The sequence below is a fragment of the Sus scrofa genome, chromosome 9 (assembly GCF_054392235.1).
Source record: "Sus scrofa isolate SSC_HxYL_T2T_F1_AM1 chromosome 9, Sscrofa_HxYL_maternal_Yorkshire_Landrace_v2.0, whole genome shotgun sequence".
Taxonomy (NCBI): domain Eukaryota; kingdom Metazoa; phylum Chordata; class Mammalia; order Artiodactyla; family Suidae; genus Sus; species Sus scrofa.
The window spans coordinates 137,800,712-137,821,739 of NC_139391.1; the positions used below are offsets into that span (position 1 = coordinate 137,800,712).

Here is a 21,028-nt window from a genome sequence, read left to right on the forward strand (position 1 = left end):
CCTCTGCTATTCCAGGCACTGGGGATACAGAAGTGAACAAGTCCACCAACACTCACGCCCTCTTAGGGCTTCGTCTTAATGGATAAGACAGACAGCGCCTCCCCCCAAAAGTAAATAACTAAGTGATAAATGCCACCTAAGATAGATGTTATTGAATAAATAGGGCGATATCATTCAGATTAAGAATAAAATAGGATCCAAAAGGCGACTTACGATATGTCCGTAGGGAATGTGTGATTAAGAAAGTAAAGGCAGTGGAAAAACAAAAAAATAATTAAAAAAAAAAAAAGAAAGAAAGAAAGTAAAAGAATGAGAGGAGCCAGTCACTCAAAGAGCTGCTGGTGGAGAACATTATACAGACCAATAGAATCAGAGTACTAGTGACATGCTTTGAAAACGGAGGAAGGAAGCAACAAGCCAAGGAACACAGGTGGCCCAAGATGACAGAAAGGATAAAGAAACAGATTCTCAGAGTTCCTGTTGTGGCCCAGTGGAAACGAATCCCACAATTATTTATGAGGATGTGAGTTCGATCCCTGGCCTCACTCAGTGGGTTAAGGATCTAGAGTTGCTGTGAGCTGTGGTGTAGGTCACAGACGTGGCTCGGATCACATGTTGCTGTGGCTGTGGCACAGGCTGGCAGCTAAGCTCCAATTCAACTCCCAGCCTGGGACCTTCCATGTGCACCCCTAAAAAGCAATAAAATAAAATAAAATGAAATAAAATGAAACATTCTCCCCTCAAGCCTCAAGAAGAAAAGCTTGCCCTTAGTCCAGTGAAACTGACTTTGGACTTTTCACCTCCAGAACTGTAAGAGAATAAATCTGTGTTGTTTTAGGCCACCCAAAACTGCAGCAAAGTGCTAGGGCAACTACAGAAAATAAAGATTTTAGTACCTGGAAGTGGGGTGCTGCATACCTAACAATGTGGAAGTGGCTGTGGAATTAACTAATGGGTAGAAGTGTGAGGAAAAAGAGGAGAACAACAGGAAAAGCCCAAAATGCCTTGAACACGGATGTTAAGGACACTGGTAGTGAGGACTCAGACGCAAAAGAGGAGCATGGTCCCAAAGACATTCTACGATGTCACCATCACCCTCACTCCAAAACCAGACAGAGATACCACCAAAAAAGAAAACTATCGCCCAATATCATTGATGAATATAGATGCAAAAATTCTCAACAAAATCTTAGCCAACCGAATCCAACAACATAACAAAAAAATTATACACCATGACCAGGTTGGGTTCATCCCAGGTTCACAAGGATGGTTCAACATACGCAAATCGATCAGCATCATACACCACATTAACAAAAAAAAAGTAAAAAATCAGGAGTTCCCATCATGGCGCAGTGGTTAACGAATCCGACTAGGAACCATGAGGGTTCGATCCCTGCCCTTGCTCAGTGGGTGAAGGATCCGGTGTTGCCGTGAGCTGTGGTGTAGGTTGCAGACGCGGCTCGGATCCCGCGTTGCTGTGGCTCTGGCGTAGGCCGGTGGCTACAGCTCCGATTCAACCCCTAGCCTGGGAACCTCCATATGCCGCGGGAGTGGCCCAAGAAATAGCAAAAAGACCAAAAAAAAAAAAAAAGTCAAAAATCAAATGATCATCTCAATAGACGCAGAAAAAGCATTTGACCAAGTCCAACATCCGTTCATGATCAAGACCTTCACCAAAGTGGGTATAGAGGGAACATTCCTGAATATAATCAAAGCCATTTATGATAAACCCACAGCAAATATAATCCTCAATGGGGAAAAACTGAAAGCCTTCTCACTCAAATCTGGAACAAGACAGGGATGCCCACTCTCACCACTGCTCTTCAACATCGTTTTGGAAGTCCTAGCCACAGCAATTAGACAAACAAAAGAAATAAAAGGCATCCATATAGGAAGAGAAGAGATCAAACTGTCACTGTATGCAGATGACATGATACTATACCTAGAAAACCCTAAGGACTCAACCCCAAAACTCCTTGAACTGATTAATAAATTCAGCAAAGTGGCAGGATATAAGATTAACATTCAGAAGTCAGTTGCATTTCTGTATACCAGCAATGAAATATTAGAAAAGGAATACAAAAATACGATAAAATTGCACCTCACAAAATCAAATACCTCGGAATACACCTGACCAAGGAGGTAAAGGACCTATATGCCGAGAACTATAAAACTTTAATCAAAGAAATCAAAGAAGATGTAAAGAAATGGAAAGATTCCATGTTCCTGGATTGGGAAAATCAATATTGTGAAAATGGCCATACTACCCAAAGCAATCTACACATTCAATGCAATCCCTATCAAATTACCCATGACATTTTTCACAGAACTAGAACAAACAATCCAAACATTTATATGGAACAACAAAAGACCCAGAATCGCCAAAGCAATCCTGAGAAACAAAAACCAAGCAGGAGGCATAACTCTCCCAGACTTCAAGAAATACTACAAAGCCACAGTCATCAAAACAGTGTGGTACTGGTATCAAAACAGACAGACCAATGGAACAGAAGAGAGAATCCGGAAATAAACCCTGACACCTATGGTCAATTAATCTTTGACAAGGGAGGCAAGAACACAAAATGGGAAAAAGAAAGTCTATTCAGCAAGCATTGCTGGGAAACCTGGACAGCTGCAATGCAAAGCAATGAAACTAGAACACACCCTCACACCATGCACAAAAATAAACTCCAAATGGCTGAAAGACTTAAATATACGACAGGACACCATCAAACTCCTAGAAGAAAACAGGCAAAACACTCTCTGACATCAACATCATGAATATTTTCTCAGGTCAGTCTCCCAAAGCAATAGAAATCAGAGCAAAAATAAACCCATGGGACCTCATCAAACTGAAAAGCTTTTGCACAGCAAAGGAAACCAAAAAGAAAACAAAAAGACAACTTACAGAATGGGAGAAAATAGTTTCAAATGATGCAACCGACAAGGGCTTAATCTCTAAAATATATAAACAACTTATACAACCCAACAGCAAAAAAGCCAATCAATCAATGGAAAAATGGGCAAAAGACCTGAATAGACATTTCTCCAAAGAAGATATACAGATGGCCAACAAACACATGAAAAAATGCTCCACATCGCTGATTATAAGAGAAATGCAAATCAAAACTACCATGAGATACCACCTCACACCCGTCAGAATGGCCATCATTAATAAATCCAGAAATAACAAGTGCTGGAGGGGCTGTGGAGAAAAGGGAACCCTCCTGCACTGCTGGTGGGAATGGAAACTGGTACAGCCACTATGGAGAACAGTTTGGAGATACCTTAGAAATCTATACATAGAACTTCCATATGACCCTGCAAGCCCACTCTTGGGCATCTATCCGGACAAAACTCTACTTAAAAGAGACACGTGCACCCGCATGTTCACTGCAGCACTATTCACAATAGCCAGGACATGGAAACAACCCAAATGTCCATCGACAGAGGATTGGATTCGGAAGATGTGGTATATATACACAATGGAATACTACTCAGCCATAAAAAAGAATGACATAATGCCATTTGCAGCAACATGGATGGAACTAGAGAATCTCATACTGAGTGAAATGAGCCAGAAAGACAAAGACAAATACCATATGATATCACTTATAACTGGAATCTAATATCCAGCACAAATGAACATCTCCTCAGAAAAGAAAATCATGGACTTGGAGAAGAGACTTGCGGCTGCCTGATGGGAGGGGGAGGGGGTGGGAGGGATCGGGAGCTTGGGCTTATCAGACACAACTTAGAACAGATTTACAAGGAGATCCTGCTGAATAGCATTGAGAACTTTGTCTAGATACTCATGTTGCAACAGAAGAAAGGGTGGGGGAAAAACTGTAATTGTAATGTATACATGTAAGGATAACCTGACCCCCTTGCTGTACAGTGGGAAAATAAAAAAAAAAAAAAAGAGGAGCATGGTAGAGAAAACGTATATTGTATTAGACCTAGAATATTCTAAATAGTCATAAATAGACCATCGGTAGAATGTAAATATTACAGGTCTGCTGGTGGATCTCAGAAGTAAAGAAAGAAATGGTTTTGGAATGTGGAGGAAACAAGACTCTTGCTATAGAAAGCTTGGCTACACTGTGTCCACGAGTATATGCAGAGTAGAACTTACAAACACCAAACCTGGATGGTTTAGCAGAGATTTCCAAGCAAAGTGCTGAAGGTGCAGCCTGGTTTCTTCATTTCGATTTGGAAAATTCTCAGCATATCCAGATTGTAAATTATACCCAAATCAGAGAGTCAATGTCAATAAAAGCACGCTCTGGAAACAGTGCCAAGGTGAGGCCTGAGGAGCTTTTGCCAGTGCCTCAACATGAACAAAAGGTCAGCATACGCAGTGACACAGAGGGCTCTCTGAAGAGAACAGAGATGTGACTCGTGGAAGTCCTCAACCACCTCAGAAGAACCTGAAACTGGGTTGGAATCACCTAGGAAAGCCCTGTGAAGGGGCGTCCTGCCCAAACAGAAGGAGCCCCAGGACATACTGAGCCGAGGCATGAGAATCCTTCCTGAGATCATTACACCAGCAGAAACCCCATCACCTTAGACTAGAAAGGGACAAGAGAAGATAAAATGAAACAAGACTGACAGATCAAGACTCTACAGGCAGGAAGCGGGCTGGTTCAAATACTCAGGTGCAAATAGCCACAACCTTTCCTGAAAAGGAAGGGTGACCCCAAGGGAGAGGCTTCAACCTGAGAGCAGAGCCTCAGGCCTCAGGGCCAAGGGCCACCTTTATGGCCTCACCTTGAAACTTAATATAATGTTCCCAAGTAGCTTTCAAAGTTGCTTGATAACAGGGGCTCCTTCCTTCCTTCCTTCCGTTTTCTCACTTCTGGGATGGCAATGTCTATCCCATGCCCGCCCCATCACTGCATCTGAAGAGCAGGTAACATATTTGCTAGTTTCAGATGCTCTACAGATGGAGAGGCATTCTGAACCAGGATGGATTATACCTAGAGTTTCACCTATACCTGATGTACATGATTTAGATGATGTGACTTCTGAGTTGATGATATTTACTTGACATTTGGATGATTTACAAGATGAGACTTCAGAGTTGATGTTTTAAGACTTTGTAGATCAGGGTATGGCACTTTGATTTTGTTCTAGGTAGAGCAGAAACGCACAAAGAATTCCATCCAGCCAAGCAATGAGACCTGATTTACATTTAAAAAGATCACTGATGCGTACTGGAAGGAGATAAGAGTGGAAGTAAGGCACCTGTTATCAAACTAGTATAATAGTGTAGGGAAGAGAAGATAAAAACCAGGCTGGATAATAGCAGGATGGAAAAAGAGAACAGAATAGAATACATTCAAAATACATTCTGAAGGCAGAACTGACAGAACTTGCTAATAACAATAAACTAAATGTGGAAGCTAACGAATGAGAGAAAATACGGATGGTCCTGAAGTTGGGACCTGAGGAACTGGGTGGCCTGTTTCTTGATCAACTGAGATGGAGAAGACCGAGGAAGGGATAGATGCATGTGCGAAAATCAAGATTTGCATTTTAGATAGGTTCTTATGCTAATAGCCATCTAGAGAGAAATATCAAGTCGCCTAAGAACAGGGGCTCAAGGACAGCACGGAGCCAGACTGACAAGCGCGTATGACATTTAGAACAACAGAGCCAAATACAATCAGGCAGAAAGAAACGATGGGAAAACGAAGCAAGCCCAGAACCAAACTCCGGTCCATTCCAGTATTTAGAAGTCTGACAGAGGAGAGAAGCCGGCAAAGCAGACAGATGAACAGCCGCACAGGTAAAAACAAGTTCAGCACATGCTCGGGATGTCTTTTTATCAGAACCACTGAACCAATTACAATTATTCCACTTTGTACAGCCTTCATAGGCTCTACGCTATGAAAGTCCACTTGTAGATGCAAAACCTTGGCTCTGAGCATTCGTTTTGAAAATATTTAAATACAAATGGAACGGCCAGAGAAGAGGCCACTGTACTGAATGCTGAGGGGAGACCAGAGAGTCAGAAACTGTTTCATGACATGGCTTCGCTGTGATAAAGTCAATAAAAATTTTAATCACAGATTTAAAATTCTATAGGAAAATGGAAGAAGTGAAAAAGTTGAACGAATATAGACAAATCTGTGCGAGGCGAGGTCTGAGAACTACCTGGATAGGAATGGGGACAGTAGTCAAGAAGAGGAAGAGCCGTAAGAAATAGGAATGTTCAGAGCATCATCTACCCCTGTCTACACTATTTTCTCCATTGCAGCTTTTTATTTTTTTGCTTTTTTAGGGCTTCACCTGTGGCATATGCAGGTTCCCAGGCTAGGGGTCGAATCGGAGCAGCAGCTGCCAGCACACACCACAGCCACAGCAACGTGGGATCTGAGCTGCATCTGAGACCTATACCACAGCTCATGATGATGCTGGATCCTTGACCCACTCAGCGAGGCCAGGGATTGAACCCTCATGGATCCTAGGCGGGTTTGTTAACTGCTGAGCCATGAAAGGAACTCCTTCCATTGTAGCTTTCTGTTCCTCTTGTACAAATTTAATTTTCCTCCTCTCTAGCTATCACTACTCTGGACTTGCTTGTCTCTTCATCAGACCACAATTTTATAGTTTTTCATTGCACAGTGTCCTTTGCTGTCCAAATAAATTCTGTGTTTTAGGTTTTAGGAGGACAAGGTAATGACTATAAAAGTATTTACAATAGTTTTAGTAAATGTGAATGAATATGCTACAGCAGAAGACTAAAAATGCTGACATAGGGAAGAAAACAGTATAATGTGTCTCCTCTCTCCCCCATTTTAACAAGAAGCACAAGTCAACAATGGTGACAGCATGAAAACCACAACTGTAAATTTGAGATTTCAGGGGAAGTGACTTCACCCTTCTCCTCTGTTGTGAAAGCTAAATAGATAAGTTTTACTTTAACAAAGGACGGAGAATATTTTTAAATGAACAACAATCAAAAGCAATGACACACAGATAAACTAGAATGACTATGCCAAATGCACCTAAAAAAAGAATTAAAACTAGGAATTCAATGCTAGAGAAGCGGAGGCTTTCCAAACGTGTGGAAGACTTGCTGAAAGTGTCCAGATGTTCTCCTGGTACGCCGATCACACCCACGTACCACCAATACTGCCACTGCCTCGAACCTTCTTGGGGTGAAACGTGAGGACAGGGAGCATTGCTAGACTCACAAGGGCCCACGCAGTTTTCAAGAAGGGCGCAAGAAGAAGAAAGGACGCCAAACTTCAAAAGCAAGAAGGGCGTAATTTATGAGGATTTCTTCCCCTGCCCTCCCCGGGTCTATCTTTTCCTTTCTTCACGCGCTCTCCCAGATGTGACTGCTCCTGAGTGCGGGCACTCCCAAGGGTCTCCCGATTCCTCCGAATCCGGAGAGCACCTGATTCCTTGCCTCCCACCCAAGGCCTGAATTACCTTCCTGGAGCCACCTTGTTCAACCACCCAGGGGTCAGGTGGCTCCTTCTAAGGAAGCAGAGACAGCTGTTGGTGTCAAAAGATGTTGTGGTCTTTGGACATGTCCCCGATTTGAATTTCGACCAATGCCTCACATCTCTCTCATGGGGTACAGTAACAGAACACAAGTCAACAGGAGATCAGCATGCACTCAGACTCCAGATTCCGAAAGGGAACGACCATCAAACCCTCCACTCTGCCTCTTCACCATGCCCAAGAACCAATATGCTAGAAACCAGGCTTTTATTAGCCCACCAAAATGAAATATAAAGTAACAATTCTCACTAACCACGTAATAACCAGCATGCACCTTATGAATGGTTAAGTCTATAATACAAATAACAAATGTTAATACTTACTAAATTTTACACTAAGTCCAAATTATCTGCCATCATACTAAAACTGATCATATACTGTGAAATGCGCATTCTGTATTTAAATAGCCATGCAGAGCGCTGACTCACCTTTTCTAATACAGATAAGTTCGTGTACTCCACAGGTTCTTTCTCCACCTGTTAAGAAAAACTTTTGTTAGAAATTAAGAACAGGTCATAACCTGAGTTTGACTATTACAAAGAACTGCTTTAAATTTGCTTCTAGAACGGCCTCAGAAAAACGCTTCCTAATTCTTCTTTTTAAATTTAACGACGAGAATATGATAACCTGATACTCAGAATCTTCGTGAACCCGTAAATTAAGAGTCTTATAAAGTCTTGGAATCAAGAAAGTTTCACTCAAGTATGCGATTTTATTTTATTTTTATTTTTTTATTTTATTTTTTTGTCTTTTTGCTATTTCTTTGGGCTGCTTCCGTGGCATATGGAGGTTCCCAAGCTAGGGGTCGAATCGGAGCTGTAGCCGCTGGCCTGCACCAGAGCCACAGCAACGCGGGATCCGAGCCGCGTCTGCAACCTACACCACAGCTCACGGCAACGCCGGATCCTTAACCCACTGAGCAAGGGCAGGGACCGAACCCTCAACCTCATGGTTCCTAGTCGGATTTGTTAACCACTGCGCCACGACGGGAACTCCCAAGTATGCGATTTTAAATGGCAAGATTCTCAAGAGCAGAAATCATAGCACCTTTTCCTAAGCACCTCTTCACATCGTCTAGAAGGAAACACTACAAGGAAGAACCCTCTTTTGTATCTGAGCCTTAATATACACAAGTAAGTTATCATGGAAGGGTCAACCCTGTAAAGGCCTTATTTATATTTTATCCATTTACTCGAACTGCATACACTGAGATGTGATCCTCTCCCCATTCTGCAGTTACCTACTCTTGCACATCCTTCAGACAAGTTTTATACAGTATGATGACAAAAACTAACAAATTTAACCACTTACTTAACCGTAATCATTATCAAAAATTACATTCGTTATCAAAGAGTAACATCACTTATGAGTCATCACAGAAAGAGATGTTTCCTTCACTCTGAAACGCAGTGCCACCACCTTAGGTGAATGTAAACTGAATAAAATTCTCTAGTGTTCTACATATGCACAAGCTTATAATTACGCTGGAAATTATGTTTAAGCTTTGAACAATAAAAAATATTAAATATCTCATCATCTTAGCTCTTTAGAGAAGCTTATTATGAACAGTTAAATTATAAGAAAAAGAAATACCTTGCAGCAATACCATGAGAAATAAAAACCATGATATTCACCAAAAAGAAGTAGGTCATCCAGGAAGCAAAGCTAAAAACTAGAAAACAGTATTTCTATCACTAAAGTAGGTTAGAGCTACATTCTAACTTGGCTATAACAATGCCATTGCTTCTTTATTATCAACAGTACAGACTAACCACTGGTTATCAGGAAGAGAGACTTAGCAAGAAACATCTAACATAAAGCTATAATTACATAATTATTATATAAGATATAATTATGTTATATAATAATTATTATTCAGCAAACCTCAGTATAAATGCAATATAAATAGAAATAAATGAGAACTTATCTATTGGAATATTACCAATGAGCAACCACTGACCACGTGATGAAGGGGAAGAATGAACTAAACCTATAGACTACATATTTTCAAAAATGAGAAACTAGTCAGTAGACTGGAAGAGGAATATTTACCAAATTATAAATTTTTTTTAGAAACTTAGAAGAATCATGTAATAACACCAACTATAATGTATACTGACATAATCACTGATGTTTTCAAAGGCTACTTAGAAATAGTTCTTATACAGTCATCAAGACCTATTCTCTAGAAGGTAATGTGAGTTAAGCATATAATTCATGTAATAAGCCTACACTTTTTAAACCCTGTACTTGAAACTAGACATCCCCCAGAATTTTGCTGTGGCTCAGCAGGTTAAGGACCTGACGTTGTCTCTGTGAGGATATGGGTTCGATCCCTGGCCTTGCTCAGTGGGTTAAGGATCTGGCATTGCCACAAGCTGCACAGCTCACAGAAGCAACTTGGATCTGGTGTTGCCGTGGACATGGCGTAGGCCTCTGCTGCAGCTCCGATCCAACTCCTGGTACCAGGAACTTCCATTTGCTGCAGGTGTGGCCACAAAAAGAAAAAAAGAAAGACACTAGACTTCCCCCACATGTAATATAAATTGGTTAGGTTCTATGATACATTTATCTAATCTCAAATAGTTACGCATCATTTTTACAAGGCTTAGTATTAACAATAACAATAAAAACCATCATATGCTATGACTTTTTCCAAAACTACAAATGACAATGAAAGCTAACTCCCACTTTCAAAAATCAATTTATCAAATGAAAGAACTTCATAAATTAAAAACTAAGTCAGATAATTACTATATTTTAAATTTATAAACCAACTGTAATTGTCACATTTTCCAAAGTATGCACAAAAATCATGTGACTAGGAAACCAAGTAAAACGGAGGTTTATTATTCTTGGCATTTGTTATAAAAATTCTGAGATTTCACTAATATACACATGTAACTCAAGAGCAGTCACTATTATTATGGAAATGAAAATGAATATGATAAACGCCAGAAAATAAAATAAAATTCGGGGGAAAAACTTACTTTGGAAAGTACAAAAGAAACAAAAAGTTGGGCGCTCCCACTGTGGTGCAACAGGATTGGTGGGACACAGGTTTGATCCCTGGCCCTGCACCGTGGGTTAAGGATCCCACGTTGCTGCAGCTGCAGCCCAGACCACAGCTGCAGCTCAGATCCAATCCCTGGTCTGGGAACTCCATATGCCACTGGGCAATTAAAAAAAAGAAAAAAGAAACAAGAAGTTAAACAAACTTTATTACATTGTCAAGCACTGAAATCAATATTCCTTTTATTCTTTATTCCTAATCCTTTCAAGACCAGAAAGAGCATGAGGAAAATAGCATGCACTCTATATGTTAATCGTACATTTTTAATGTACATGTTTGGGGATCAAAAGCCTTAAATACTTTTTCAATCTGAGATACAGTCCACTGTGTACAAATTGTATGCTTTTTTATTTTTTGTATTTTCTAGGGCCGCTCTCACGGCATATGGAGGTTCCCAGGCTAGGGGTCTAATCGGAGCTGTAGCCATCGGCCTACACCAGAGCCACAGCAACGAGGGATCTGAGCCGCATCTGCCACCTACACCACAGCTCAAGGCAATGCCGGATCCTTAACCTACTGAGCGAGGCCAGGGATGGAACCCACAATCTCATGGTTCCTAGTCGGATTCATTAACCACTGAGCCACGACGGCAACTCCTTTACGCCTTTTTAAAAAAATTTCTAAAAGTACATCTGAAAAGTTTACAAGAGAAATGTCAAATTTGTAAGCAAAAGGCAAGTCACTGCAGGCATAATTTGACTTAGATATGGCGGCAAGCCAAAAGTGCCTTACTGATTTTAAGAGTAAAATGCGCAAGAAGAATGATTATTGACTCATTTTTGGCCATGCCCATGGCATGTGGAAGCTCCCAGCCTAGGAACTGAACCTGCAACACAGTGTGGTGACAATGCTGGATTCTTAACCGGCTGCATCGCTAAGGAATTACAATTAACTTTTTATTTATTTATTTTATTTATTTATTTTTGTCTTTTTGCCTTTTCTAGGGCTGCTCCCGCAGCATATGGAGGTTCCCAGGCTAGGGGGTCGAATCGGAGCTGTAGCTTCCAGCCTACACCACAGCCACAGCAATGCCAGATCCGAGCCGCATCTTGGACCTACACCACAGCTCACGGCAACACCGGATCCTTAACCCACTGAGCAAGGCCAGGGATTGAACCCACAACCTCACTGTTCCTAGTCAGTCGGATTCGTTAAACCACTGAGCCACGACGGGAACTCCCTAATTAGCTTTTTAAATTTCAACTTTACTGAGGTGTGATCGACATATAAAATTTTAAGGATTTAAAGCGTACATTACGGTGACAATTAAATATGTATATCTAACACATAGGAGAATGGGTTTTTTTCACTTATTTTTACTTAGATGTAATTGACATATAACACTGTAATAAACGGTGTACAATGTGTTGATCCAATACACTCACATATCGCAATAAGATTACCACCTGTTTTAGTAAATACCTCTATCAAGTCCCATTATTATCTTTTCTTCTTTGTGATGCAAACACTAAGATCTAGTCTCTTAGTGACCTTGAAGTTTATATACATTGTTACTGTCTGTAGTCACAAAGCTGTGCATTAGAGCGCCAGGACTTACTTATCAACTGGTTGTGAGCTGTACTTACACCCATCTCCCCATTTCTCCCACTTCTCAGCCCCTGGTGACCACCATTCTATTCTGCTTTTATGAGTTTGGCTTTTTTAGAATCTACATAAAAGTGATAGGTATTTGTCTTAATCTGAATCGGCACAATGCCCTGAAGGTCCATTCTGTTGTCACAAAGGCAGGATTTCCTTCTTACCCATGGCTAAATAATATTCCACTGTACGTGTATATAAACGTATACACACACGCACACGCATATGTATCTCAAGTCTTCTTTATCCATTCATCTGCTGACACTCAGGTTGTTTCCATATCTTGGCTATTGGGAATAATGCTATAACAAACACAGCAGTGCACAGAGCTCTCTGAAAGACTTCCCATTTCCTTTGGATGTATACCCAGGAGTGGCACTGCTGGATCATGTGGTTCTATTTGTAATTTTTAAGGAACCTCCATATTCTTCTCTGTGATAGCTGAACCAATCTGAATGATTATTTACTCAAATAGTCTCGTTCAAAAGAGATGAGGCTTCCCCTAAAATGAATGATCACCCCCGAAAGGAACTCTTGTATAATTTCTCACAGACCAAATTTACTTCAAAGACATAACAATAATAAAGACTTGGAGATCATACTAAAATGACAGAATATAAGACGAGACTAAAACTCAGAAATAAAGTTGTCTCGCTCACTGTAGATAAACAAAGCAAGGCACTAAAGGTTAAATTAATGTTTGGCGTCACTAGTTGTCAGAGAAAAGAAATCGGGACACTAAGTTTAACAGAAAAAGTAAAAATGGATAGTTCTTCATTTTCATAAAAAAATTATGAAATTGTTTTCTAATCCCTGAGGGTAAGTTAAATAAAAGTGGATTTCTCTGAATTATTCTTGGAGGTAATACCAGCACTGCTCTTGAAATAATCTTCTCAGCCACATGGGCATGAGAAATAGACAGAAAAGGACAGGCTTGGTCAAAGTTACCATCTTTTCCCTCCGGCAAACCCTTGTAGAAGCATAATAGAAACTGGCAGAAGCCTCTACAACTGCGATAAGTCAGGGCGTGAGAGGAAGCAGGTATGTGTGGGCTCACACATGTGTGCTGTGAGTGTGTGCACGTGTGTTTGGCTCTAAACGTGTACATACTTGAAAGTGTGCCTGGGCACCAGACTTGTTTTGTTTTGTTTTGTTTTGGGGGGGGAGATAGTTTCTATCAAGAATGTATGTATTTTCCACATACCTACAGAAGATACTGCATTCCCACTGAAAGGCACCCAGGCATACAAAAATGAAACAAAACCCAAAGATTTCGCTCTTTAAAATGGACCGAGAAGTCCTTTTAAAAAGTCAGTTTTTCTGACCATGTTTACTTTGACAATTAGCCTACGTCCCGACACCTGACAGTTCCTGTGAATTTCTTCTAAGTCAAACACTGCAGGGCGACTTTAGAAATATCTTAATTGCCATCTCATCTAAAGATATCTTTCCAAAAAGCATGCCTTAGTCACAGCCTTTTAATTAACCTCTAGCTCAGGCTGATAAACGATCAGAGCGAATTCTTCAGCAGATACCTACCTATACTGTCCATGATAAGCATGAAACTTTAAATATTTCCTACGAATGTTGCCAACTCCTCCCAACCAATTTAACCCATTTAGGCTACAATCACTAATCTCCAGACACTTTTTAGCTTGTCCCTAATTAAGTCACTCAAAGAATAACATAAATTTTAGTCCCTAACTGAAAACAATGTTGTGGAAAGAGCATGGTTTGCAAAGCAGAGTAAATACAGTCTCTCTTTTGAGCCACACAAGTTCCTATGAATTTGTTCAATAATTTTTCTAAGAGGTATAATAAGTTTTATTGTATAAATTTACTGTTCACAAATGTAATCCAATTCTTCCTACTTTCGAGCCACTTTTAATTCTTAAGAATTAAAATAAATTAAACTGAATTTAAAGTTTTTAAGTACATGTTCACAAAAAAGGTATTATTCTACCTAATTTTCTAGTTAACTGAGAATAACTTTTTGTTTTGATGACTACACCAGATCCCTTTTTAGAGCTACTAATATGTTACTGCACTAAGTTCAGAATACTGAAGATAACTTAGTATTTCACTAAAATTCTCCATCTCTTGGAGTTCTCTTGTGGCGCAGTGGGTTAAGGATCTGGTGTTGTCACTGCAGCGGCGTGGGTCACTGTTGTAGCATAGGTTTGATCCCTCGCCTGGAAACTTCTGCATGCTGAGAGTGTAACAAAAAAAACAAACAAACAAAAAAAAATCCTCTATTTCCTGGTGACTCAGAATACAACTATGAATATCAATTCTAGCACAGCCCTAAATATGTGAAAATATGAAACTGTACTGAGTATACATATGGACGCCCGAAGTCTGTTTTTAAATAAATTCCTAATAACAGCTTGCTATGTTGTCACTAGTTCCTCTCTCTAAAAAAATAAATCAAGAGTTCCAATTTGTCAGGTTTCAAATAAAGTTTTATTATATATACATTCAAAATATGCATATATTCATGTTACTCAAGAGCTTGGGGTGTTTTATGTATAGTAGTTTGATCAGCCTTATGTTATCCCGATAGGAATGTTCACATTAGGTATGAACAGGTGAAGATCTGGGGGTTTGGGGGAGAGTGAAAGTCAGCTGCATGGAAACCAAATCCACGAGGACAATCTACTATACCACTCCGCCTATGCTATGGACAAACACTGCACTCGTTTTTTTAAAAAAGCAAGAATGCAAACAGTATTATCAACAGATCATGTACAAATGAGCCAGTATGTGATTCTCTCTGCTGGGCACACTGGCATACACTCCCGCATTCTAATACTACTTGAAACAACAAACAGGGAGCTGCCTTTTAATACAGATATTTCTTTAGCGTTCCCTACTTTCTTCTAATTTTGTTTAGTGAGTTAGAAAAGGAACCTAAAATAAACTGTAAATTCCTCAAATGTATTTTGCCGAGGTCTCTGAACAAATTTACCTGATATACAAATATGTCTTAAACCTCTGTGAAACGAAAATTTTTATTCCTGTCAAAAGCCAGGATATCTCCTCTAGAACTATCACCGCTTAAACTGCACTATAAATCTGCCAAAAATACAATGTCGATAAATTGCTTTAGCCACAGACTGCGATAGGTGGGACTTTCTAACTATATTATCCCCTGAATATGCTGTAATAATCTCCCTCTAACAATAGCACGGAAAGCAGGAAAGAAGTGTGATGTCCTCCCTCAAGACTAATAACATAACATGTCTGTATCGGGTTTTTAATTCAACATGTCCAATGGCTTTTGAAAGCCCAAATTCTGTCTTGGACATCTGAAGAGTCACAATAAATCTTCAAGAGCACCTCAGAATTGTACTAATGACTTAAAAGACACAAACCAAAGTGTGTGGTAAACTAGAAGGTGCATTATGAATAAAAAATGAGCGTGTGCGCGCACACACACACACGTGCACACACATACACACATTCTCTAATTTACTCTTTATTTTTTAATTTTTTTTATTTTTCCATGAATTTATCACATCTGTCCTAATTTACTCTTTCTTTAAACGATTTTTAAAATGCTACCCAGAGAGGCTGAGTTCTTAATATAGAGCAAGTTCACAACAAGGTGAATGTTTTTGCTTCAGCCAAACATTCTGCAAGGAGTCTTCCGCAATAGTCACGGAGGTAACCAGCCACAGTTTGGAAAAGGGACTGGAAGCAGCCATAAGACCGGGGATAACAAGATTAGTGAGGAAACAAATGCAAGCCTCTTCATGAGAGATAAGGGACTAAACTACAGTGTAAGCACCAAACATCCTAAGTGAATTTGAGATGTAGATTTGGTAGGACTCAGGGATCAACAGGATGTGGGGGTGAATTATAAGACAGAGTTGATTTCCAGGTTTCTAACTTGGATGTCTGGTTATTTTAAAATGCCACTCAGATGGTAAATTTGCATTGAGTGGGGTGTATGAAGGCTGAATTTAGTGGCTGTGATGACAACTTTAGGACATTTTGAATGTCCCAAGCTAAACATTTTGGATTGCTGTGGGACATCCAAGATATGCAGCTACCATTTGGGAATACAAATCAGGAAAATTATGGGTACTTTTAATTTATTAATAGTGGATTTTTAAATTTTCTCCTCCAGGAAGCAGAACTAAGATGAGTAGATAGACAGAAGGTACTGAATGGCTGTTTCTGTCAAATACATTTGGGCAGCGGATGCAACCCATGAAGATGTAGAGAATTCCATTGTAACAATCCAAGAAACCCGTACTGAGTATACTTCGAAATACAAGGAACAAAAAACAAGAGTTATTCTCTAGGTATTTTTCAGTCAGACTGGCGAGCCATTTATAAACAAGTGATCAGCATCATTCAAAGCATCAGCTGCGGCCGTGTGTATAAGGTGGAGAGTGAGAAGAGGGTTGAGAATGGAAAGACAGAGAACAGTGCACCAGGTGGATAAAGACTGAGACGAAAGTCATCGAAAGAGGAGGAGAAAACTTCAGAAAGCAGGAAAGAGTCAACCACGTCAGACTGGCAGAGGTTAATGTCGAGGAGTTAATACGCTGGATAATCATCACAGGTCTTGAGCGGTGAGCCTAGACCAGGGATTCCCACCCTGGTAGCATCGCGAGGGCGACAGTAAGGATGTATAAATTATACTAAATATTTCTGTGTGCCTTTTAAAAACTGGACCTGAACCTAAGATAGGGCTACTTTCTTCACTCCCGACTGGGCTTTTATTATATGAGCTCAATGCGGTAACATCATCATCTTATATTTATCTGAAGTCCTGATGAGCAGTTATCTGATGGAAAAAAAAAGGAAATGAGTGACTCATGGGTATTGTAAAAGCAGGGTTTTACAAAGAGGAGGAAGTAAAAGTAACCCATAGTTCTTCAAAGTCTAAACTAAAGGACTGAAATGTTGGGTCAGGGCTAGTAAGCGTATGCTTCACAGATACAAATAATCGGATCTTCAAGTCAAACACAGGTTAGCTACCCAAGGGACTTGAGACATGACTTGAAAGTCATCTGGGCACATGCTAGGATTCTGGTTGACCACAACCTCAACCTGGACCAACATGAGGTTCCAAAAAATTATTCTAACACTAGGCAACCTTAACAGGATTATGTGCAAGTCAAGGGGGGATATAATGGTTTCAAGGTATGATAGTCCACAAAACATCTGGAATCAAGTGGCCCACTAGCACATCCCAAACTTTAAAACATACAACTACTGACCATCCAGAGGGAGAAGCGAACACTCTATCCAGAAAAGAAAATGCTCAGGAGTTGTCTTCAAATGGTGGAAAGGATGTCACCTACACGGAAGACACTGAACTTTTCATTTGCTGCTCCAGAAAGTAGGTCTAGGCTTACCAAAGGGCAGATTTCTGGTCAAAACCAAGACCTTATGAACTACAAGTATCAGAGTTTCACACCGGCATACACTGTTCAGTGTTCACTGGCATAGGGGTACGATAAACTCATTACCATTGAATATTTTTATAGAAAAGAAGGATGATTCCTTCACCTCCTGGTGTTCATACTATACTGTAATTGCACAGTTAAAATCATCTGTCTCCCCCACTAGAACATGTCTTCCTGGAGGGAAGGAATGTGCCTTTATGGCCTCAGAACACTGAGTACAGCTAGTGTTCAAGGCATCTACTGATTTAACAGGTGAATTAAGGCACTGGATGTGTGGAGAACCACTCCATTGGGAAGGAGGGATGAGAGGCTCTCGGGGGCCCCTAAAATTCTAAGACGTCCCCAGCATAAAGCCCTCACCCTGAGCTCATTTTACTTCCTAACACAGCAAAGGGGTAACATGTGTAAAGAATCTGCTTGAGTAGGTGCTAAATAGCACAATTAGACCAACCTGACCTGACGTCTTTATCTGAAATCATGCTATTAACTAGTTTCCTTGCCAAACTAGAAAAGACATAATTCCTGACCTTTATATTATGAAGTCTTAAAGAAATGCTTAAGTAAGAAAATACTGAATGAGAGTATCTCAAAAGCAGAAGACTCTTTAGGAAACTTTTCAAAATCTCGTTCTTTAAACATACAAGTAGAGCAAAATGCTATCAGCTGACATGAGAAAAGAATCAATCCCATTTAACTATGGGAGGGGAGGAGAAGGAAATGACTGAGAAAAAGGGGAAAAACTGAAAAATATTTTAAGAAATTACAAGTTATAGGCTCATATCTGGATACTATCCGGCTAATTCTTCCTTGCCTCCTGCATTAACCTTTTTACCTTTACCAAGTCATAAGAAATCCTCAAAGTGCTTGGGGAAATAAAGTATAAAACATAAATCAGTGTATTTGGTTTCTTGATTTTTAAGCTCCAGTGAAAAGAAGAGTAAGGAAAAGTTTGAAAGTTCTGCTCTGAATGACAAGAATAACAAAGATTATCGATATATCTAGTTTCAGGGCCCTCCATCACTCTAGCTAAAGCAGTACTTGAAACTGCGTGTCTTGTGTATAACAGCTAATCAATCTCTTAAATAAGATAAACGGAAACCACACAACTAGGGCCATTCTGGAGTCTGCAAGACCTGACAAAAAGGAGCCCGCAAAGATGTAGGCTACTAGAGATTGGTCACCAAGACGGGAAGTTCGAAAAGTTTTATTTAGGAGGAACACATAAAATGTAGGTTAATGAGGAGACCTTGCACATCTGTACTGAGAAATACATACACACAGAGAGAAATTTTAGGAACCACCTTCACCGTTACGAACGAGATAGGGGCTGGAAGACACTGCAGTCTTTCACATAAATCCTGGACGTGTTACATTACTTTTCACAGTATCCTCCTTAGAAACAAAGCAAAATATAGACGCTTTATCCCAGTTACATGGTTTCGGAAGAAGAGAAAAATACACTCTAGTGCCAACTAGGTATTTTACCTACAAAATTTATCAAGCTACTTTTTGAAAATAGGAGTATTCATTGCACTGTAACACTTAATGGGCTGATACATATGCAGGTTTCTAAGAGTGTGCGTTTGTTGTAAAGATGTACATACTTCTCTCACGCAGAGGGAAAAAAACCAGGTTTTGCGTGTTAGGGGGAAAACACTTGAGAAAGGATTAACCTCACTCCACATCTCCTGGTCCCCTACAACAGCAAACCGAAGGGGGACGGCGCAGAGCGCAGCCCATCAGCTCCAGAGGAGGGACGGAGAAGGGGTAGGACCAAGACAGCGAAACTGGACTCCAGTTTGGGAGGAAGGCGGATACTGGGGGAGGACGGCTGGCTGGGGCGAGGTCAAGAGAACGGGGTGCACCCCGGGCCCCCCGCTCCCCCAGCCCGTCCCACTAGTCTGCAGGGCCGCACCGGAGCCCCCCTCCGCACCGCCAGCAGGAGGCACCGACCCCAGAACCGTACCTGTCGGCCCGGGCAGCTGCTCCCCGCGCCGGGCCACTGGCCGAGGCCGAAGGAACCGCCAGGGCCGGCGCGTCCGGCGGACCCGCCGCGCCGCTCCGCCCGCCCTCCTCCCGGGACCCGGTCGGGACCCCTCGCCTCCGCCGCCCGGTGCGGCCCCACCCGCGCCCCCGCTTCCCGGGCAGCTGCGAGCCCCGGCTCCCCGCGCGTTCCTCCTCCTCCTCGCCAACCACCGTCGGCCGCCACTTACCTTCAATCGCCATGATGTGCTCGCCCCGGACCGCACCAACTGGATGGCGGGGGCGCGAGCCGGCGCGCGGGCGGAGGACGCGCCGGGCCGCCGGCGACAGGGGCGGGGCGGGCCCGCAGTCGCCGGGCCGCGCGGCCTGGAGGGGGGCCGCGGGCGGGGCGGAGCAGGGGCCCCGAGCGCTGCGACCGCCGAGGAAATGGAAGCTTCCCCGGCCGCCGCCGCCGCCGCCGCCGCCCGCACGTGACGCCGCCCCGCCCCCACGCCCGTGCCCACAGCGCCGAGCGCCGGGATTCGAAACAGGTGCCCGGGCCGGAGGGCTCCGGCACCTGCGCCCAAGACCGGCCCGCGGCGCACTGAGCATGTGCGGGCGGCTCCGACCCGCTCCGCCGGCGGCTCCCTGGCGCCCAGGACCCCAGCCGAGAAGTCCGGCCCTCCTCCCGCACTTGCAGCCACAGAGGAGGGGCGTGGGGCGGGATGCGGTCAGGACCATGGACAGGTCTCGATGGCAAACTCGGCTCGAGGCTCCCCGCCCAGGGGCTGCCTCAGATTTGGTCCTCTGAAAGTCTGTTTTGATTTTGTTTTGCTTTGCTTGAATCACCCAAATAATACTCGCTGCAGATCTCAGCTGTGAGGTGAGAGACAGCTAGCTGGCAAAGAGCAAACGGGGGGGGGGGGGATCCTGAGGACAACAGCTCCCCCCCCCACACACACACACACACACGCGCGCACACGCGCACGTGTACTTCACCCCTTAGACTCGTTTCTTTTATAAAGCTTGCCATCAGCCTGAGCTTGGTTTCCCCCTGGGAAGTATGTGTTGGCATTTGTCTACACACAATTTGAGGTCATATGAAAGCAGAGATGAGAGAGACATTCTGACAAAGAGCCTGAGAAAGCAAGTCACATGCGAGTTTCTTAAACTGGCAAACCTATGATGAGCGTTACGAACAGTCACAGGCCAATGCTGAACCGAGAAAAAACTCCGCCCCTTCCTTTTGACCTCGAGTACTTGAACCACTCAACATCCCCAACTCTGAACTCCGCTTGGTGCGCCGAGGATCTGGACAATGAACGACACCAATAGCATTCAGGAATAGGGCGTCGGGGATTCTCCTTGCGGAGAACATGCTAACTCCTAGTGCAAAGCAACTATACTGGGGCGGGCTACAAAGAAAATTTTGCGGTTATGTAAGTGAGGTTGG

General features: G+C 42.2%; 1 protein-coding gene across 6 annotated transcripts in view; it reads right to left on the reverse strand.

Moving 5' to 3' along the window:
- The window catches only part of SYT14 (synaptotagmin 14), a 223,181-nt gene extending 203,119 nt beyond the window's left edge, over positions 1-20,062 (reverse strand). For all 6 annotated transcript variants that reach the window (XR_014816605.1, XR_014816603.1, XR_014816604.1 and 3 more), the window contains exons 1-2: positions 19,827-20,062; positions 7,947-7,994 (exon numbers count right to left, since the gene is read on the reverse strand). Coding sequence is in view for 3 of the 6 variants with exons in the window: in XM_021063880.2 (XP_020919539.1) it covers positions 7,947-7,994; positions 19,827-19,839 (61 nt within the window). In the remaining 3 variants the exon portion in view is untranslated. The remainder of the gene's footprint in view (positions 1-7,946; positions 7,995-19,826) is intronic.
- Positions 20,063-21,028: the final 966 nt, after the last annotated feature.